At 34.8% G+C, this 24,702-nt stretch overlaps 1 protein-coding gene across 1 annotated transcript in view; it reads right to left on the reverse strand.

Annotated features, from left to right (window-relative positions):
* The window catches only part of LOC144452016 (uncharacterized), a 35,107-nt gene that overhangs the window by 9,430 nt on the left and 975 nt on the right, over positions 1–24,702 (reverse strand). The window contains exons 2-9 of the mRNA XM_078143013.1: positions 15,282–15,402; positions 7,876–8,006; positions 6,572–6,683; positions 5,892–6,053; positions 5,009–5,120; positions 4,102–4,266; positions 1,697–3,667; positions 521–581 (exon numbers count right to left, since the gene is read on the reverse strand). Of these exons, the coding sequence (XP_077999139.1) occupies positions 521–581; positions 1,697–3,667; positions 4,102–4,266; positions 5,009–5,120; positions 5,892–6,053; positions 6,572–6,683; positions 7,876–8,006; positions 15,282–15,389 (2,822 nt within the window). The 5' untranslated portion in view covers positions 15,390–15,402. The remainder of the gene's footprint in view (positions 1–520; positions 582–1,696; positions 3,668–4,101; positions 4,267–5,008; positions 5,121–5,891; positions 6,054–6,571; positions 6,684–7,875; positions 8,007–15,281; positions 15,403–24,702) is intronic.

Below are 24,702 nucleotides of genomic sequence, written 5' to 3' on the forward strand. Positions count from 1 at the left end.
GTGTTTGATAAATATATTAAAGTACATATCACAAACATGACTGGTATCAGTGGTTACCACGGTAATTATGCCTCAAACCATATTGACGTTATTACTAGATGATGGGCGGTGTAATTTATATCGTGGCAATTGTGTACGTGATTGGAGCAGGTTGGAAATGACAGAAAGCATCATGTAAATAGATTGTCAACTAGTCAGACTGGTAATTTATATTTGAAGGAAATACAAAATGTATTTGACCTTGTGAAATTTGTACGTGTAAATAATCAGGATTGTGATTGAGCTTTGAGTGTGTTTACAACCTCATTTCAAGAAACGACGTCACTTTAATCAAAATCACGATTGTACAAATCAAATTCTGGTAATTAAAGTTGATAAGACCCTTTATCTTACTTATTTTTTCCAACATCAAGGCCCCTCATGTTATTGAACAAAGCTTAATGTCTGAGAAATAAATATCTTGCTACAAATAGTTATGTTAAGTAGCTTGGTATAAAACAAACTTTATAAAAAGACTTACTTTATAATCAACTGCTGTATTTTACGGCTTGGGTCTTGTTTTCTCCTCTTCATTGGTGAGACTAGAGAAAAGTAGAAAACACACATTTGATATCTGGAATAGATATTTCAAACCCTCACTTGTATTTATGTACCATAATTGAAATTATATAATACACATTCATCAATGGCTGATCCAATGAAAAGTTTACTTAATTAGCATAATGAGTCTCAGAACATCTGGTTCCATGGATACCCCATTGATTTCTTTGTCATGCATTTTCTTAGAATGCATCTTGGAAATAAACTGTTTAAACTTCTGCTGATACTTTGTTTGAGAAAATGCCAACCTATCCCTCAGTCAAAACATAGACAGTGTTTCTACCCCACTGTTTGTGGTTAAAATCAATTATTAAAGAGTTGGAGGGTCACCGTACAAAGGTTTCAAGGTGTCCACATTACAATTTTCACTTTATCTTAGAAATTGCTAAATAATCAGTACATCACTGTGGGACACGGCTACATTATATCTCATGTCATTAACATTGAGAATCTGGGGCAAATCATGAATCTATTTCACTACACAGTACATTACATTGTAAATAATTTTCAGAAAATAAAAAGGATGTCTTACTTGTCAACTCATGATATTGATATTTCAGCTACCTCTAAATTGTATCAATGGGTTGGTTATAATTCATATGTGTATGGATGCATGTACAGGTGTACATATTCCATTCATATAATCTGTCCCCTATACTGCCCACCCCTCCCCCCTATCCTGCCCACCCCTCCCTCATCTATCAGTCTGTCTATTGTTTCTACCTTAAGCAGTATGGAAATGAGAGGACTCTGATGCCACATGAGCATAAGGTAGAAACAATACCAGAGACAAGTCTGTGACAATACATACTGGCAAGAAAGGTCTTATTGACACTAACATATGTAACTCAACACTTCCATTGGAATTGTTTGCATACTGAAAATTCTGTACCCTGGTGTACAGCAAGCCTGTTCACAGCTCGTTTGCATAATGTTCAAGTCGTGCAAGGCAGAGGTGGAGAGAGTCACTTTTCATGGCTCACTGGACATCAACTAAAGCAGCAATGACAAAATTAGCCTTGCCTTTATTCTTGTTTACTAATACACGACTGCATGGATACACAAAGACCCGACAGACCTAGTAGAGTATACATACCTAGCAATGGCTTAAATCTTTGTTTCATGTATCCAAATCCTGAGGAGAGGCGCCTTGGACTGGACACTTTCTGTGTCTCATTTTCTTTTTCCTCACTGCTCAGCAATGTAGTGTGATCATCATCTAAATAGAATCTACTTGTCATCAACCCGTCATTATTTTTCTTTAGAGTACTTTTGGGACTGTCTCCTTTTTTCAGACTTCTTCCTCTGGAGTTTTTCCTTGACGTTTTTTCCGCTACATCCTCTTTGATTTCTGGTAAAGCTGAGCTACTGCTCTCGTTAGATGTTGGGTAATTTGGCTGATGCTTAGTACCCCCAAGGTTCATGATATCCTCCCAGAGAGAGCTGTCCCAAGGGCTGGAAAACACTGTCCCCGAACTTGCTCCACTTACTTGGGAACTATTTCGCGTCAGGGCAGATAGTCTTTGTCTCTGATGAGGCACATTAATGTCGTCCAAAGTAGTTGGTATATCGTCATCCTGTATATCTGTAAATACTGAGTCTCTGCTTAGAATACTAGATCCAACACTCTCACGTACAGGAGAGAAAGAACTTGAACTTGATGTAAATGCCGTTGATGACCCACTATCTCTTGTCGCACATGTGGAAGAAGTCCTCAAGCTTTCAAGGGCATTTTTATCAAGTCTTACCGATTGATGGAATGTTTCCCAATTAGAGCGAGGAACACTTTTTGATTCGCCATTACCTAATAATCCACTAGAGTTTGGGGCAGAAAGTGGATCAAAAGCACTGAGTGATGATATATGATTAGAATTCCTAGGTGATGAGGATGGTGAAGGTGTTCTCACAGGCTGTAATATATCGACATTCAATGTACACACAGAAGGTATTTGGATATCTAGGAGAGAAAATCTGTTGGAGGATTCTCCTTGGTTAGCTAAAGTGGGCGTGTCACTGGTTGTAGACACAATGCTAGTTCTATTGCTGTTGTAAGACGTATCGCTGATATTGTCTAAGAGTGAGGAAACCCCACTGGTGGCGGATCCAGCACTTATGGTGCTAATGTCTGAACTGAATGCACCACTTGTCCTACTACTAGTTGTACTATATTCAGAACACACTGTATTACGACTAGTTTGACTGCTCCCACTGTTTTCTGAACTTAAAGAGTTACGTCCTGAATTCCAAGTATATTTCTGTCTTGCTGTTGGGGTTGGCGTACCAGAGAGTGGTGATACACTGCTGTACGGATCACTGCTGGGCTGTGGAGCCCATGGATTTGGTTCTATAGAGATGACAGGTGCAGCATATGGATCCACACTTTGCTTCATACTTGATGATACTATTGCACTTTTCCGTTTAGGGGGTAGAGGAGGTGGAGTTGAGTTGGATGGTGGCATAGTTGTAGGTAACCGATTCATGTAAATCTCAAATGATGATGGGGGTATATGATCCTGTCTTGTCACCTCGTATGGTTTATAATAATCCCCTGAAAACCTCTCTGGAATTCGTCCTTTTTCATCCCTTAATATCCTTTGAGTGCACATTGCAGGTACCTGGTTTGAAGGTGGGGGTGGGGGTGCACCTTTAGGTGCAGGAAAACGTTTACTTTTATCCTCCGTCAGCTTTGCTGGTCGTTTTGGTGAACTTAAATCCAAAGATGATGGTCTCTGTACTGAAATTTCTGGCGGTGATGCAGCTTCAGGAAACTGTGAGAAAAATGCAGGGTTCATGAATTTCATCTGTCCAGCAGGTAAAGTGAGACTTCTTTTGGGTAGCATTACCTTTTCAGTGAAAGGATCTTGTATTTTACTTGTAGATCCAACCACATCACTGTCATAAATTTTTTCATCATCATCATCATCATCATCAGAATTTGATTCATTTGTTTCTGAAACTGGAACAAGCATTTCTGTCCTGTAGCTGTTACTGTGATGATTAACTGACAGTTTAGACATATCCAATGCTGATAAAGTTGCCGAACGATTCATCAAAGACGTCCAAAAATCTATTCACGATAAAGAAGAAATAAGAAAGTTCTTTATAAAAGTCGTAATTATAAGGATAGTTTCAATACACATTGTATGTACAGTACCTACATAAATTGAAAACTGTTACTACTGTGCAACGCCCTCAGAGTTCAAGCAGGAGGAAATTAGGGTACATGTACGCTGTGGGAAACCTGCACTGTTCAGTAGGTTCAAACTGAAAAATAAAACACTCTAAAAAGCTGGTTAACTTATCAAACCCAGTTAGCACTGGGTAGGTTTGAACTCGGACTGTAGTGGCACATAAGCTGGACACCCAGCCATTGCTGACCCCTAGATGTTTGTGTATTGTACGATGGACACCCAGCCATTGCTGACCCCTAGATGTTTGTGTATGTACAATACAAATGGACATATCAAAATAGAAGAAAAAGTTTGTTGTTAGCTTTCTTACCTGGACCAAGTAAACCCAGTGCAGACAGTTCCTGTACACTTTGAGCATAGGATATAGCTTTAGGTAGAACTAGGGCCATTGGTAGATTTTCTTGATATTCACACAGATGAGCTATCAACTTTGGTACAGTGTCAAAGACTTGCGCACATCCCATCAATTGTACACCTTGTAAAATAAATACAAAATTAAATTACTGAGGTACTAATAACTATGAACCAAAGGATACAACTTGTACTTAAGTTTATGTGTTAATGTACATTTCCTGCATAAATGACTACAAAAATGGTTATTAATATTCATAGCTTTTCTTGTACTCATTAACTTCAGAAGGAGTGTCAATTTGACAGACACCTGAGACCACACTGCCCCCTATAGTTAGAAGGACGAATTATGCATGATGTGATGACCAACAGAGTTCACGCATTTGCTGTCGGTGGACAGAACGAACAAGTCGGTAAAATTCTGTACAGTAAGTACCCTTAGTAGACATAAATGTAGATGAAGACTCTGCAGATGAGATATAGATGTAGACCCTGTAAGTATATGAAATCTCATCTACTGTGGACATTTTTGTAGATGAAGCATTACAATTTGATGTCAGCAGGTTTTGTCTAAATTTTGGTCAGAATAGATCTACGATACACCGACTGTATAGAAATGTCATCAACAGTCGTGAACTTTGTAGACGAAGCGTCAAAAAGGTTTAATCTCCTTTTGTCCTAAGTAGATCTACTGTAGACCGACTGTACATGAATTTCATCTACAGTAGATCTACTCATTTGGCAAGGATATTCAAATACATACAAGTGAAGGGCAGACAGCCTTTCTTTCTTTCCATGCCCTCAATGACTGTACCAATGGTTCCTTTTTTGAAAACTACACCATTCTTTAATTCATAGTTTCTTACCAGCTGTTGTATTTTTGATGGTGAAATTCTTGACTATAGGTAGTGTGTTTTCTAGAATTCTGACAGCTAAGGTCATACAATCAGGTTCCTTGGATTGGTGAACTATAAAACTCTGTCAGAACAAAACACAAAAACGTGGAATCATGATTAATTCTACTGTACACGATTTCCTAGTGATGTTCTCCAATACAAAATGCTCGAGTAGAAATATAAGTACACTCTGAATTTATTTTTATAGCTGCAAAGCTTTATGTTTATGGACCCAATAGAGTCATTTTCACCAACCCTGCATTGTGCAACCAGTCTGAAAAAGAATTATGAAAATTGACTAGAAGCTTAGAGGCCTTTGGTACACTGGGGCAAGGCATTCTGGGAAACAAACAAAGTGAGGAGCTCCTAATATCTTTAAACCTACTTGCCCAAACAATGCTGAAGCTATTGCTTAAAGAGATTAAGAGTTTCTCACTTTGTGTTGCCTTGAGATTAATTTCCCTGAAAATCAAAGTTTTTCAAATCTCTCCACACTTTGTCATAAGAAAGCTTGTCCTGGTCTTTTTGGAAAAATAAAATGAGTATTCAATATCTTGCTTTTTAAATTCAGAAACGGCTTAACTTTGATGCCATTTTAACCTCAATTTAAAATGTTTTGTTTGGTGTCCCCTGATTTTTGATTTTTGAAAATTGTTTGGAGTTTTTTTTTTTTTTTTTTAAGTACTGACCAAAGTTTACGACTTTTATATCTGAAGTTCATTTTATCTTAGAGGCTGCCTGATGTAAAACCAATCAAAATCAAAAGGCTAATCACCTGGCATCCTCTAAAATTATACTAAAGGTTTTATAAGGCTTCCAAATTGTATAAAATACAATGAGATATTTGACATACCCCAAGTCTTTGTCCATGTAACATATGTATAGCTGCCATACTATGTGTAGTTGGTTGGTACCACACAGGATGTGTTCTGATCAGTCTGTCAATCAAATCAATGTCTCTTGCTGCATCCGACATCTGCATAGCAACCATGCTAGATATGGAAGGACTGGACTTCTGAAGGTGAAAACCAAAAAAAAAAAAAAAAAAATATTAGGACACCACAAAATAGTAGGAAGATGTCCTGATATAACACCTTACACAAACTTCCTGTCTTCTCATATACATTAAACAAACATTCATGGCCCGTGATTTCCAGTGAAAACAAATTCCAGCACACTTTTCAAAGAATACAACAATGCTTTGAAGTTTCCTGCCTCATGCAAAACACTTCATCCCAGTCTGCACAATTTGAAGAGTGACAGGCTGCACTATCATCTAACACTAACTACAATGCAGTGCTGTAACATACAACATGTAGTATTGCCATATCAGTCAAAACTCACTAGTCTGTAAGATATGACAATGTACCGTGCTGCGGTATCAGTCGCCACTCACTAGTCTGTAAGATATGACAATCTATTGTGCTTCTCTATCAGCCAGCACTCACTGTTTTGGGTTGAATGACATCATGTATCTTACAATCTAACTTCATCCATATCATACACAAATTGCAATTTACACTTGAGCAGTACCTTGAATACTGGAATGTCATCAATATCACCAACACCGCCATTTTCCTCTTCTTCAACGTCATTCACCACTTCATCATCACTTGCACAGCTGATATAATCAAATACATCATCGCTATATAAAAACAGACCAAATATGGATAGATGACAAAACTGCATTCATGATTAATGTTTGGCACACACAACATTCATTTGTGCAAACATGTACAATATAGATAAATATTATGATAGTGTCTCTATTCGTTGGCTAGTTCATGCACATCCTGTCGGAATTTCACAAGTGTGTTTTCCATATTTTGGATAAGGAGTGTAAGAAGAAAAATTCTGAGTGTATCAAGTTACTTTTACCAGGGTTCTCTATCAAGATTAGCATATAACATACATTTATATACATTTATATACAGTGTTCTCTCTTCGATAAATTGCAAGGATGGTGACTAATTTGCATAATAATTTGCATAATAATTTACATGTCAACATGATAACTTTCTCTGGAGGACTCTACTGTGTGACATGAGGTACATTTTACACATATATTGCTAATAAAAATAAAATGGAAACTGACTTCAGTCATATCTAGTCTGTCCTGTATATTTGTCCAACCTGAGGTAAGGGCTATTCACTTTAGATGAAATACCACATGTGATAAATGTATATTTCATTATTTGGTACATGTAAATTTTATTACATGTATTTGGAATGATTTACTATTTAATATAGTCACATACATGTAGTCTAGATGCCAACCGGATCTCTAACTTAACCATGTGTGAATGGAGGTGTAAATCATAACGATACCGTATAGGTACTAGACTACATACATGTACAGTACATTGTAGACATAACTCACTTCCAGCCAAGAGATTAATATAGCTCAGAATGCACACACGATACATTTGTACTTCTAAACAGTTCAACAGCCTCTCTCCAATAATGTTAGCCATGCAAGCTCGTTAGTGTAAAAGACCTACAAGTGATCTATTCAGATAACAACTAATTAAAGGCCACAGTTTCAATCCCAGGTTCTCACACTACTATAGGGGACCATTTTCGTTGTGGACTAACCATTTCAGTAGCTCTGTCAAACAACTGTTTTTTGCACCTATGCATGTTTATCCTACTCTGACTTGGGCCTTTAAATTGGACTAAGCAGTTGAAAGTTGTTATTGGTTGTATGCAAATAACACATGGATATTATAAAGTAGGCATGGTGTACAGCAGCAACAACAATGTAAGACTTACTGGGCACACATATATACACAAATTATCAAAGATATTTTTAGTTGTCTTTGTGCGGTAGACCATACCTAATTTGCCTTTTCTTTCCACTGGGGCTGACTGGACTGCTGGTTTTTGTGGCGTCATGGTTGGGTTCCGGGAAAACTTCACAGAGATCACTTAACATCATATCCAGCTCACAAGCAATACTACCCAATATCTGAAATTCAAATATAAAAATAATTACTATACTGTCACGTGAGGGGGGAGGGGAATATGACCCCCTGCTGGCTTCATCACTATCATGTGACATCGGAATATGACCCTTCCATAGCCCTACATGGTGAACTCTTAGGAAGAATTATACTATGGCCTTGAGCAGTGACTAAGTACGTATGCCTAGCTAGGTTTGCAAGACTACATATACAAGTAGCAGGCAAATTAACAACTGATATGAACAGCTGCAACATGAAATTCTTATAATAATTATAATTACTTAGAATTAAAAATTAATTTATGTTATTTTCACATTTCTTTTCTACTTTGAATATTCATGTGTATATCTATATATTCTATATCTTCATGTGTATAGCTAGCTATAATTCTGTACTTTCATGTTTTTATTCTATATATTCTGTATATGTATTCATGAGTATATTCTGTATATTAATTATTAATGTATATTTTCTGTATATTCATGTTTATATTCTGTATATTCTCTATAGTCATGTGTATATTAATTCTATATATTCATGAATATATTCTGTATATCTAAAGTATATATTCTGTGTCACACACACTATCAGACATCCTGGCCTTACAGTTCAATGAACATAGCAGAAATTCCGATGAAAACAAAACAAAAACATCATTCATTTTCATTCAACAAGATATTAAATATTTATAAATTGCTATGTAAAACATGAAAATATGTTGTGAAAACAAGCTGACGGTGCTACTGGTAGTGCCAGGCAGAAAGACACTCTTTACTTTATACACAATGTCAGATATATACTTTGTCTGTACATGTGTAAGGGTTGAAGAAATGAGACGCTTGTAATGTGGTACCTGATAGTGATACCACATCCTGTACTGAAGGCTGTGTATGTAGAGAACATACAGCATATTGCATCCACCCACAGTATACCTCTGGGTTTTTTTTTTAGCATGCATACATAAACACTGTGTCAAAGTTTCCCACTTTTGTTTCACTATGTCCAGAATGAAAGCAGGTATTGTTGGTATATGACATCACCAGGTCTCAGTTTATTGTTTGGACTATATATGTTGACACTACAGTAGTGCATTACTAACGATTCTAATATTAGCCTGGAAGAAGGAAGTGTGACTTTACTCGTTGCATTCACTGTGCAATTACATTGTATATGCTATCATCGTCATTGTTATATCTTAATACAGTATAAGATTTGTTTGTATCAAAATTTTTCAATTGGCATGACACTTCACGTTCCTGAAATACTATGCAGGGTACCAATTTTCAGATTTTTTAAAACTATTTACCTAAACTTTTCTGGTGATTATTAGTTCATGACTTCCTGTTGACAAATCTACATATTGATCTATATTTAGAAAAGATCAAGGTTATTCAGAACCCTTAAAAAACTGTCAGGATCTGTGACAAATTTCAAGCACTGTACGCAGGAAACAATATACAATGTATTCAAATATTCAAACTGAACAAAAAGACACCATGAATCATATCGGGGCAGCATGGAAAAGTGAACTTCCTGGAAAGCACTGTGTACTTTAATACTAACACGTTTTATGATTCAACAAAGTCAAGCTGTAACACTTCTCGTTGTACATCTACCCACTCCTGTGTTGTACCTTTGCAATCATGTGCCAAGTGTACAGTGTACTCAAGTTATTTCCATAATATGTACTATGTAAATGCTTTACCATCCATGAATCACATACCGGTACATGTGACACACCAAACATGTCACAACACTGTATTCATTTTCTACAAATGCAGTTCCTGACCATTGTAAAAGACAATAACAATACTTACAGGTACATGGACAGGCCACAGCTGTAAACAATAACAGCACACTTACTTGCACGTCTTCCAACAATACTGGCCAAAGTTCAAGAGGCGTATATCAACATACACTTCCTTGTCACCTTTAACAGCTGAGACATCTCTCAAGCATTACTCTTTAGTGTGAGTACACTGTCAGAACTGTACACATGCTACATTCCATTCTCAGTGTGCTGACCTTACAATCATAAGTCACACAAACCATCAGATGAACAAGGACCATAAACAATGAAATAGATACCATCATACTCATCACAGCAAACAAAACGCCTGCATGTGTGCAGTATAAAAAGTGTTATCCTTCCTATGAGCATCAAGTGTGGTGTCAACTTCCGGAGTAATGACCTCTTTATTATCTAACTATAATATAAATTATGAGACAGGACATGATATTCCTCAATAGCGGTGGATCACTTATTTCTATCATTTACAATTTCACTTCATCATTTTGTCTTTCACACTGTAGGTAATTCAATCTCTGTTTAACCTTGTTCATCAGCTGACTCTGGAATCTGACATGTAAATATTTCCATGGAGAATTCCTTACATAATCACCAACTACAGCAAAGAAATTACAATTGAGTTCAATTTCAATGATCAAATATTTTTGTTTGATAAGAATCACATTCTGCCAAGTAATATCAACACAAACTGAGATAAGTAACCTCCGTCTAATTAGTGTCAGTAATAAACTGTTATGGTGGGAACAACCAGATATAAGCTACTATAAACAGTTATATAAACAGTAAGAGACGAATTCAAACAACCCAGTTGAAGCATGGACATTGGAGAGAGCTTGATCAACCAAGTCTATGGTTGAAGTTTATACATAGATCCGTTGACACCCATCCATAGTGGCTTATAACTATCACTAATTGGACTGCGCTTACTTTAATTATAAAAAGTATATAATTCGCTCTACTACCCGTATTGAGCACTTTTATGTGGTTTTATCTACATTCAGTCAATTATATATATATATATATATATATATATATATATATATATATATATATATATATATATATATATATATATATATATATATATATATATATATATATATATATATATATATATATATATATATATATATATATGTATGATATATGTATGATAGCTCTCCAAGGTGATCGAGCACTCTACTTGGCGAAAGAAGAATGAAATTATATGTATATATATATATATATATATATATATATATATATATATATATATATATATATATATATATATATATATATATATATATATATATATATATATATATATATATATATATATATATATATATATACATACATACATATATACATACATATACATACATACATACATACATACATACATACATACATACATACATACATACATACATATATATATATATATATATATGTTTTTGTTGATGTACTTGGCTCATTGTGGTTCTTACTAAACATTTGTTATCACTGAAACTAAACATACTTATAATTTCTGCTGTACAACAATACAGTTGAGCTGAAAGTCACCTATGAGAGTAAACTTCCTCAATTCTAGCAGTGTCCTTGATTCTATACATGTACATTATTCAATGTAATGTCTACAAATGTATGATTTATATGTAGTGTTCTACCAGAACAAAGAACATGTACAACGTAACAAGAATTTTAATAGTCCTCATAATTTCTCAGCACTTTTTTGATAAAATCGAAATCATTTCATTGTATGCAAATATGGTATCAAAACAGCCAACGTACAGCCAGCAGACCCACCGTTCTCTCTTCCTGGTTACTGACCTTTAACTACAGGTGTTACATGTACCATGGTGTCTGGGCCCCTCTTGTGAGTTCTAGGGACAACGCTATACATACATATACATGTACAATTCTATACAGATGTTTTATGTAAATTGACTTGTGGACATTGATATTTGTATATATGCTGTTAGCTAGTACACCCTACAGCATATAATAACAGATCACATTGTCGTACATGTATACACATACATGACGTACATGTGTACATTAGTCCTATACAGATGTTTTCTGTTTTACACACTGGTACTTGTAATGATGTGATACTTGTATGCTGTTAGCTAGCATACCTTACCGCATAGAATGACAGATCACACTGTTGTACCTATATGAATGGTTTGTGTTTTACACACTGATATATCTAATGATGTGATAGATACTTGTATGCTGTCAGCAAGTATACAACCTAGAATGAGAGCTCACATTGTTGTATACATGTACATGTATAGTACTATACCTATACGAACGGTTTGTGTTTTACACACTACTAATAGCAGTTCTACCAGTATTAATAGTGTGGATACTTGTATACATTGCTAGTGTCAGTATACAGCATAGAATAGTCTTAGTGCTATCCTTCATCAAATCTTTCAGTGAAAAGAGACCACGTTGGCATCCAGACAAATCCTAGAATGACAGGTCATGAATGTTATGGGTGCTCTTTCAATCACTCTTTGAAATGTGCACTGACAAATCTGTTTAGCTACATTGTACATATATCCCACCAGCTTTCAATGAAAACACTACTTCTTCATAACTATAGCCTGTTCTATATATTTCTTATATAATCCCCATAATTCATTATTAATGCAGTCTATTTGATTAGATAATAAACTTTACTTTGATTGGTTTACCATGCATGTACATTACAAAATATGGTATACATTCGGTGCACAAGGAATTTGAAACAACGTTCATAATACTAAGTACATGTAATCTACACCGTGCTGTACAAATCCACTCAAAATATAGCATTCGTACCAATGGACATATACATTTACTTTGCATAGATTTACTTTAATCATAAAAGTAAAGTAGAATATTTCTCCTCAGATTATTCAAAGCTTCCATCAATAAAGAAGTTATAGAATCACATACAATTTACATGACATTATTAATGTTTGACACTTTACAATTTTATAAGTGGAAGGCATTTCACCTCAAACAGAATTTAATCTGGCTCAACAAAAATAGCACTAATACTGCATTGCACGGTTCATTGGCAGGCTGTAGACAAAATATTATTACTCACATTTCTCTTTGCACGAGATAAATGTCCATATATACATTGTCATATCTTAGCAGATTGTTGACGTCTAAATGTTTTGGAAACGATCTTAAGATAATGGTACATTGTATTTCACACAAAACAAATGTAGCATCTGTACTGTTAGGAAGATTTTTGTCCTGCCAGACTGTGAAATGTAGCAAATGTATTGTCTCACCTGGAGATGAAGTATAGCAATGTTGGTTAAGATATTTGTTCGGCCAGTTGATGCTCTGTATCAGGTGGAATGGTTTTAATTGTATTTTGGTCTATCTCTTCCTAATCAGGTTGGGTCATACAGGGTCAGGCTGGGGTCATACAGGGTCAGGCTGGGGTCATACAGGGTCAGGCTGGGGTCATACAGGGTCAATCAGTAGATTTTACATTGTTTTGTTGTTCTCTTAAATTTCAAAGTGTATATTGACTAGTCTTCACTTTATTGACCAGGGAGGTAGATAAAATCTGATAGCTGGCAAAAATGGACCAACTCATTTTTTAACAACTTTACCCCATAACTCCATAACATAACTTTATTCTTTAACTGTATTCCATCACTTTACCGGCATTCTACATTGTATATTTCTGACTAGTCACTACTTTTTCACAATCTTCCACACTCTAAAAATAAACCACACACACATATCGTAAAAATCATGATACATACATACATACATACATACATACATACATTTGTACATACATGCACATGTATCAGTGTTGTTCTGGAAGAGTGTTAAACAGTGTACATTGTATCTGTCTATTACAGGATAAGGTGGCGGTACGAGATGTCTATATATAGTTACTGTATCAATAAACATGCTGAAGGGATGTCATTTCTGTAGATCATTACCTGTATATCACAGTTATTACAAAACAATGCATCTATTGTTGGAGATTCACCATTTTATATTACAACACAATGTAAGAATATAATCTTTCATGTACCCTTTCCATTGACGACCGACTGAAACCAAATTTATATAAAACCAACATTTCCCTACACTTATGTATTATGGAAATACAATATACTTACATGTATACTGTAGATGCTATAATACTTTGGATGGCTTGGAAAATTTAGTACATGTACCAAAAACACTTTTACTGAACACAAAAAAGGCCTGTCCCTACCTGAACTGGTTTGAAACCAATTCAAACTGAATCGATGTAGTTAAATCTAATTGAAACTGGTTTCTGTTCCCATGAAAAAACGAGCAATGGATTTGAAGTGACTCACTTTTCTGTCCTGTCCACACATGACAAATTTGATTTGGTTTACTTTTGATTTCATGATGTACGTCGCAAAGTAATGTAGGTCACTGCTACGACGACACTTCATTCACAACATTTGATAATTTAGCAATGTACATGTAATATTTTGTAACCTCGTTGTTGAAAATATTTGTGAAATGAAGGGTAACAGTACTAACACAGCATGGCAGATTACATGATAGTTTTCGCTCAAAGACAGACAGAGAATCTCAATGACAATGTAACAAAAGGAGATGAGTTGTACATCCGTTTTTGGGAGGAACCAGATGCAAAGTGTTGAGCTGTTCACAAAAGATGATGTCTACAAATCATTCGGCAGAAATTGACCTCAAAGTAATGATTCAAATGCACAGCCACAAGAAAATCTGAATCAAAATGAAGTTTATTCTCCTGTTCCAAACATGCCATATTAAACTACATCGTAGTTTCAAACCAATTGTATTTTGAAACTGAGTCAACTAAACCAGTTCAAAATCTGTTTTAGTGCATGTGGGGACAGGAGAACTGAATTCAAATTGATTTAGAATCAACAAAGATTTGGCATGGGAATGAGGCTTAAAAAATTATCACATACATGTATGTACCAGAGATTACTTGCACCAGTGTGCATGCATACTACAGTGGTATTTACACTGCAGTGCAATACTGGAAACACTATTGCATACTTGCAAGCAAATGAGGATGCGACCATTCGTTCTACACGAAAGCATGAGATCGCATATTGTCATTCTGAAGGAAATTTGTTGTTTTGGATAAACATCATGTAATAATAACAGAACCCCATGCCATGTGAGTGCCAGTGTGGGTAGTCAGGGGTATTTGCACTCATGCTTGCATTGTTTTCTGCAACACTATGCTCATGAAAGTACTGCCGCAGAGAGCACTACCAGCACTCGTGCCTAATGGGGTTCTGTGTCATATCATAAACTAGATTGTTTGACATTTCAACAGATTCCTGAAAGTTGCGCGATAATTTTTTCTTCAAAAATTCAAATCTGAGATATATACGGAATGTCCGAATTATTGTGAAGTTGGGTCAAAGGAATTTTGATCATGTGTTCCCCATATTGTCTGTTGGTTACATTTTAAACTATTTACCTCAATATAACTGGATCTCCGGCGAGCCACTCGGCTGTCCACATCCCCAGCAGACAATAATTTGGGTTTAGTCTTAGCAGTAGCCATGTTGGATGAGTTAGATTTCATCTACCCATTTATACTGCAAGGAAAGAAAATCAAAGTTATGGTGATATAAAAGTACAGAACTGTAATCATATCATTAGTGATTTTGGTACCCATGATACATGTATGTGAAAAAAAGAGGAAATTGTAATTGGGGAACTTGAAGAAGATTTTACCTACATGTATACAATGTAGTTGCCACCCCCTAGCAAAAACACGAAGTACTTGTATACAGTTGTATAGTCTAGAGACTACCCTACATATATCAGACTCAATTTGTATGCACTGGCTTGATGTTCTAGTAAACAACATTTTCAAGCCAAACAACTAAGTCTCTGGGTTAATATCTGTACCATGTATAAATGAATAGAACACTGGCAGTGAACTGCATCAAATTTAAATAAGAAATATGTCACTGCGTAAATTGCACAATGTATTGTACATTACAGGAGAAATACCATGTAGCCTTCCACCAACCCTCTTCAAGTACGACCGATATACTAACCTACAGTAAAATAATGACTTGAGACTCTATCACGTGATATGCTTCATTTCTGATTAGATGGCAAACTTTTTCCTGGTTCATAAATAGGTTTTAGTAATATATCCATCACAGGGTAAACTTAGAACAGGTACATAATAACATGACTTGTCACATGTATCATTACATGTATACAGTTACATTATATGCATGACTTGTACATGTGTCAATCATAGATAAACCACTTTGCATGCTGAGGTACATGTACATACATTTGTATACAGGGCTTGAAATTAACCAATTTCAGAATTTGGTAGTCCAAGGATGGTGACCAATAGTCCTATATTCTTGAACTGAAAACAAGAGTTCCTCTATCATTTGAAATATGTGTGTTATAAAACCACTTTTACTTCTGTAAATCTTCCATCCTTTAAATCTTCACATAGTTAGTGGTAGCCTGCTGCAAATTATGGTACATGTGCATTTGTAAACCCATGACAAGAATTGGTAGTCTGTGGACACAGGACTACAGTTAATTTCAAACTCTGGTATATGACTACAAATGTATGCATGAGTAAATACATGTACAAGTTTCAGTAATTAAAGAAATGGATCAATAAATTAATTAATTAATTTTAATTAGGCAGACCAAACATCTAGTTTTTTTACTTTCAAATGTTTTATTTTTTCGTCCAAGTCTGTGAATGCATTTTTTAATTGTTCATTATTTTAACTAAATATTACTTAGTGTGTTTTACATATAATGTTTGTCATGATTGTATGTTGCTAACATTGCACTTTCTCCTTGTGAGCGTAATAAAGTGTACTGTATTTTATTGTATTGCATTGCATTGTACTTTTGTGAATGCCAAATCCACCGACAGATACACATGTGCACATCTGCACAAAATATACAGATGAACAATGTCGATACATGTACATGTATGTACAAAGACCAGGATGTCATATACTTCCATATATACATAGCTAATGTTCATAGTATAATTCAATATGTTTTGTCATATCTATACATGTACATTGTAACTGTCAGAGTCAAACAATTCTATGAGGTCAAGAGGTTCAGGTGTTCAAGGTAATTAGTGATTGATGAAATCTGTGCGGTCTGGACGTACATATGTAGTTGATATCAAGATGTATACAGTATACACAGAAATGAAAGAAACCAACATGTATCACAACAAATATACACTTTGCTATTGTTCTTACATGGTAATTATTGACCACAATGTATACTGCTATGGAAAGTAAACTATCAGCAAAATGAGACAGACAGACAGACAGACAGACAGACAGAAACACAGACAGACAGACAGACAGACAGACAGACAGACAGACAGACACAAACTAAAACTGTTGTTGATTTATCGTGGTAGATTACACTAAGTGGTGACAAACTGTTGTTGATTTATCGTGGTAGATTACACTAAGTGGTGACAGTGGTGCCTTGATTACATGTGTATGTGGATAAATCACTCTTTAGTCAAGATAATATAAACACTGAATGAGGTTGAACTTGTCACCAGGAAAACTTGCTATCAAAGATGCCACTCTACTGTATGTCAACATGTTACATTCAGTTACAACAATAGTTTTAGTGTGTGTCTATCTATTTTTCCGATAGCTTGATTTCCATAATTTAGTAAATAACATGTAATTGTCCACTCTGTCAACTGAAATTCACGAGTGACAGTATGTGTGCATATCTTGAAAAAAAAAGCATTGCATGATAAAACTATAGTAGTCTGTAAGATACATGTATGATGTATAATGTGTAATGACATGATGATGTAGCTTGCTAGTCTAGTCCTAGACCTGTTGACATTTTCTACAATCACTATCCTCTCCAAGTATAGTCAAAGCTGACAAATTTCAACAAAAATCTGGGTACACCTCCCAGCTGGGGCAATGCTGAACAGAGCATATCAGTAGCAATCCATCAAAAACTGACAGGAAGTTGTACAACCAGTGACAGGCTAGCGTGAACAAGTGGAACTTGTTACAAACACAGGGAAAACACACAAATGAATTGGATTTAATAACACTTAGCATGCAGCATGTTGGAAGTACAGAAATATGTGTTACAGGGCCATCATTTGATAAGAATAGTTTTATGGCCTGTCACTGGTTGTAATTGGTTACTTCATTAGGACAATTCCTCATTAATATACAATTAATACAACTGTTTTGACATTTATATCAACACTCCAATACCATTCAACTTTTGCTGTGGGGGTTGGGTTACCACAGAATTTTGTGCTAGATCGAGTATTAGTTTGACTATACAGTGGAAATGATTGTGGTGATCGCAATGAGTATAGGAGACTTAGACTAGTATCTTACAGTCGTTAATAAAAGTTTCAAACATGGAAATAAACCTAGTGTCAGTGGACTGAAACAAATGCACACCATGATCGATACTTACATTTCGCACCTTCAAGTATGTTACATGTACCATACAGTGACTGACAGTGACACATGCCATTCTGTGAATCATACAAGCTACATTTACGTGACAATTCATTTATTCATAGTATTGTGTGTTTTAATTATTTATAATTTCCAGGAATTACACCATGATACATATAACTAATTTAAAGGTAAGTCCTTTTCTCATTAAAGTCAACATAGTCTGGACTCTTTCCTTCATTATTGCTGTAACATGTCAATGTCACTGTCATGGCTTGCAAGAATCTATTACACAACAGTTCAAAACATGTCATTGTTAACGACATGTACATTAGTCTATTGCTATCCTTAACATCAAATCTTAGGGGTTAGAAATGATTCAATGCCACATTGGCATCCTGACTAGTATATTCTCTACATGTACATGTATGTCACAGGCACTTGGACTCACGCAAGTCCACTCACCTCACTATGAGATATTGACTATATCTTGCGGTGATTGGACTTGTGCGATCACAGTAACACATGTTATTTTACCCCTCTCATTTACAATTGGCTAAACACGTCAATATTATCAATATTTTATTGTATTCTGATAGAAACATTCTGATACATATCTCAGGAAACAAGTGCCTGTGATGTATGTCCTTTATGAGAATGACACCATGTGATGTGGTATTCAAAACTATAGCAATTTCACAGAACTGCTACATGTATTGTTGTAGATATTGTTTGACTGGCTTTGATCCCTGAATACATATCCTTTATGAGAATGACGATATTCAAAACTAGAAAAAAATTTATGGAACTGTTAATAGTAGTGTTACATTGTACATGTATTGTTGTAGATGTGTGCCTTTGATCACTACATACATGTATACATGTACATGCCTCCTAACTGCATAGTCGGGATGCCAACATGGTTTCTAACTAAACCATGTCTGGTCAAAGTCCCTCAATACAATCAGCACAAAAAAGTTGTTCATCCAATCAGTGAACCCCAACTGTTAAAAGTGACAGTGTATAAGTAGCAACTTGAGCTGAGAAATATACCATACGTGAATTTCGACATTACATACAATGTAACTGTCCCAATAAACACTAACTTTATGAGGGACTGTGTCATTGGTTAGAATTTTGTGTTTAACAAAGACATGATATGACTGTGTGGATGGCTGTGGATGAATTTTATCTCATGCATCTCAGGACTTCTAGAGTAAAGACTGACTACACTGTGAGTGGAGGTGTAAATTGTAACGATATTGCATAGGAACTAGACTAGTATTACCATTGAAGGTGTTATGCTCTAATGGCTTCTGAAATAGGCATGAAATTCTAGAAGTATTTTTACAACAAGTCTGTTTCCGCACATCACATAAAGGTTGACAGTGGTGGTATGATTACAATAACACAGTCTCTGGGGCAAAGGTGAAACATGGTAACAGTTAATGTATATGGGGATAAATGACTCAGGGGAATTTGAAACAAATATACATAGACTGAAACATGATCAAGAACTATTAATTGGGATTGGTATACATGTAGCCTTGACCTGAAACATGGCCTCCTGCTGGAAACACATTTTTCATGACAGACCTCCTTTGACTTTCAGTCATACTAGTAGTACTAGTAATACTCTGCATGTATGTGTTCAAAGTCATAAACATGGCACTCTGTACTACTTTGAAACCATTATTTATTTCAGGGCATGGAACTTCTTTGGCAAGAGAATATAGATTTCAGAGGTGACTTTTACTAATTTTAAGTAAAACTGCACTTCTATCTACAGCTCCATGTACAAGAAGTACTGTACATACATACAATGATACATATGTAGAGTACAATTTGTACTTCATTGTAAAATCTATAAACTACAGTTATCTTTTTAATGATTATTTATTACTCTTAAATGAACATGATGTATGTGTACATGTAGGACTTCATGAAATAAATGTATTTCTTTAATAAACAAAATTGAGAATTGAAAAATGTTGGTGCCATAATGTGCCTTGGAAAAACACTCTGTAAATTTTAGCTGTTACTTTGTTCAAGAACACTCCAACCTATTCTTAGTTCAAATCAATAAAACAAATCTGGGGTGACCATACATAGTTTTGAAATAGAGGTCAAAATGACATCAAAATGAAGCCATTTTAGAATCCAATATGGCCGCCAAATCTAATATGGCTGCTGAATACTACATGTTAACTCTATAAGAAAATAAAAAGATTGTCATGGGACCCTGAAGTTTCTTTTAATTATTTCAAAGGACCAACCTTACTTTCATATTGCAAAGTTTACAGAGAATTAAAGAACTTTGATGTTAAATTTCAATGGAAGTTGTCCCCGAGGTGCAATCTACCTTAATCATTTGGGTTAGAAATAACTGAGAAACGCCTAATGTGTTTAGTTTTGATGATCACAACATCAAGAATAATCTGTCTGTAGTAGAACTATTGTGTTGTGTGTAATCAAAATGACTGGGTTTTTTCTTCTGTTTTCTTTCTTTAGATCTACGACCTACATACACGTGAATACAAGATTAATCAGTCTTCACAAATCAAACATAAACTTTCCCATTGTGTAAAAACTGGAAGCAAAACATTTGGTTTGTTTATAAACCGTGGGCCAGATGTCTATATAACAACTTATTATACATGTAGGGATTATTACAGTAAATATACTTAGTGTATGAATCCATATGTGATGTATATACATGTATACACTACACACGATTCGTACTGCACATGTACATGTATGCTGCACCCAAATATTATGTAGAAATAATGAAATAAATATTGTGTCTGAAAAAAACATGCATCTATATGTACATGTTTATATATTAAGGATAAATATAATATATCTCTACTACTTGTTATAACACAGAGTTACCTTTTATTACTACATACTCATAGATTTAAGCGTCACTGACCGCAATTTGACACTATAGCATAGGCTTCTATTTTTTCATATCAATTTAATGTAGGATGAATCATATAAGAATTTCAAAGCAATTCATGAACCACCTAGTCTAGTTCCTATACAGTATCCCTATGACTCACAGTCTAGTCAAGGCCATGACGAAAGGTGTTAATTATGGTTAAACTCCATTAGTGAGCGAAGCAGGAAACAGTGCATGTCGCTAGTAATAACAGGCTGTTGTCACCCCTCATTAAATATTCATTTGGTACAACTGTCCAATGTCCAACCAGGACTCCACCGCCAGTTTGTTTAAATTAAATCATGTGGGGATGCAACAACATAATCATGTTTATATCAATGCTGTAGGAGGGAGCACAGGAATGTGTGCTGATTTAGGGACTTTGACCAGACTGTGTTAGGGTTAAAAACCACAGTTGATATCCAGACTATGATCCACCAAATTCTCAGAAATCTAAATGTATAATGAAATCACAGACAGTGTATTAAACAGAATGATGCATAATGGAATGTACTTACTTTATCCTTTTAAATTACATGGTAGCTTTTACTTTACTTTGTTCATTTAATTAATAACTGCTTGGGAAAGTTGCCAGCATGGAACTAACACAATTGTGCAATGTTTAATTGTGACATACCCATGACCTACCAGTACAGGTAGATTCCTCGCTGTCTAATTTACTATATGCATTAAGTAGATTCACTGAAAACCATATATGAATGATGAAAATAGATTATTGATATAAATCTACATATCTTGAATAATTGTAATTTAATATAAGTACATACATACACATGATTACTTTTTCATTTGATGCACAAGATTCAATTAATGAAATAATAAAAGATAGCGGTGCCTTACAAAATTTAATTAAAAAGAACAATCACCTGTATTGTACTTCCTAATAAGTACTGTAATATATCATGTATATGGTAAAACACAGACAAAGGGTCCTTGTCTGTGGGTAAAACCATGGAGGTAAGGTTATCAGTAGCCTCTCAGATGTTTGAAAGTGCATTTGTACATCATGGTTTTTGCATGTCATGGAAGTTATTCTGAAAGTCGTGGTAAAACCTTTTGAGATGATTGATGACCAAATGCATGCCATTTCTACCAGCCATACTGAATTTCATTATAAATCAGTTGATCCAAATCTGGTATCTGTACCATAGCTTCACAGGTGACTGTATCTCAAAGCATACCATTGTACACTAGTAAACTATTTTTCATGGTATTTACAACAACATACATGTAGATATATCTACATTTTGTACATGTACTTCTCTTTTGGTATGGCTTCTGCATCCAATATAAAACATGGAGTCGATATTTCTGTACACATTTGTATACAGTTAATGGTTTAAGAGGTTAACATTGCGACTTTCCTTAATTTTTCATTTGTACATGTACAGGACTTGGTTACATGTTGAGCTACAAAATGTATGTTAGGACAGCTGAGAAAAAAGTACAAATATTCTATACATGTACATGTATGTATGTATGTATGTATGTATGTATGTATGTATGTATGTATGTATGTATGTATGTATGTATGTATGTATGTATGTATGTATGTATGTATGTATGTATGTATGTATGTATGTATGTATGTATGTATGTATGTATGTATGTATAAAACATTTATCCTCCTGTAAGCTAAGTACATGTACTCAGCTTGGTAGCCTGGAATCCATACGAATGGTGGCTTTGAATTCATTATTTCCTCCATCAAATAAATCCCTATTCACCTGGATTCTAAGCTACATGTATCTGCCTGGTGACTAGTATTTTTTGTTCAAAGAGACTTGTAATACATACAATGTATGTAAGTGAAGTCATACAAATTCTTATAAAAATGAATTATATGTGGGTGATGGCACAGTAAATTATGATGTCACTTTGTTGTCTTTGTTCAGTGCAGTGTTGGTTTGAACACCTCTAAATTATTGTTACAATATATAAAAAGATGTAAATTCAGTACATACCTCTTTTTACATAGATTTGAAAACACTGCTAAAAGAGTAACTAACGTACAGTTGTACAATGCATATAAATTGCCATAAGCTCCAGGCCATCTATAAGGCACTCTCCAAAACATATCACTACATTTTTTTGCTGTGCCAGCGGAAATATGTACTCTGGCTTGCGAGAGTGTGGATGTACACAATATACAGTACTATCCATAGTTTCTTAATCAACATATTACATGTATGGTCTGTAGTATCAGTATCATTATTTTGGAGGCCAACAGGCTGAACGCAGCAGCCCGCAACCCGCACAAAGTGACCTGCAGTGGCCCGCAACCCGCACAATAGTTACACTTCTTTTGCACATACAGTGAATTGACCTATTATTAGGCTATATGACTACAATTTAAATTCACCAGATCTGTCAGTTATAAAGGAATTCATGTTCTAACATTACCCCCCCCCCCCTTAAACTAGATACTAGATTTTGTATTTCACACCAAAACAAATATTTGCACATTTGAAGTACAGTTTCAGTTATGATCAAATTGATATCATTCTTAGTTATGAAATAGGAGTTTGTTGCAGTGCTCAATAGAGTTACTTCACAAATACAAGTTTTGACAGATTCATAAATAATAGATTGTAAAAGTTATTCATTAACAGGCTATTCATATTTCAGTACATATAATTGTACAATATTTTCGATTTAGAAATTTAAACAACTTGTGTTGAGAACCTTTGGTTTATTCGTTTGAACTTCATTTTCTTCTATAAGAATACTGACATAGACGTTGTTAGTTTTCATCTGGGAAGCCCAAAGTAATAAAATCTGGTTGGATTATTATAGTATCTTAGCTGAAAAAAATCCATCTGTCAAAGTACTGAATACTAAATAACTTTTATGTGACATTAACTACACATGATGTACTGGTACTTCAAACTATAAATTATTTACTATACAAGAGATCCTTTTCATTTGCAATGAATTACATGGATGAATCTAAATAGACCTATGGAGATTGTTTGTGTACTTTTATAAAAGAACAAAAACGGACAGTTTACTAGCTGAGAAAATATGCATTGTATTGTAAGCTATCACAAACAATGACCAATGTCATACTTCTTAATAAACTCAATGATATTGGTAGTATACTATATACATATATTCATTAGAATAATCTATAGAGAGTGACCACACACAGATTTGTTTTCACCACCTGTATATTAAATAAACATTTAGTATATCAACAGACCCTGGGTCTATCATGGTATATCCATTTCATTTTGTTTGTCTTTTGTTTGTAATCCATTGTAAATGTCTCACATTGTTAAAAGTGGCTTATTTCCCGTATAACTACCCCGGTACATTGATATACTACATGCAACATTTTAAAATGTACTACAAACACATCTACATATACTAGTGTAATAACTTAAGTTAAAGTTTGTCCAGTCACAGTCCCCCTCCACTGTATATATCATATACACAGTTGTTAGTTCATTGTCAATCATCACCAG

Source organism: Glandiceps talaboti, chromosome 2 (assembly GCF_964340395.1).
Source record: "Glandiceps talaboti chromosome 2, keGlaTala1.1, whole genome shotgun sequence".
In the NCBI taxonomy this organism is placed as follows: domain Eukaryota; kingdom Metazoa; phylum Hemichordata; class Enteropneusta; family Spengelidae; genus Glandiceps; species Glandiceps talaboti.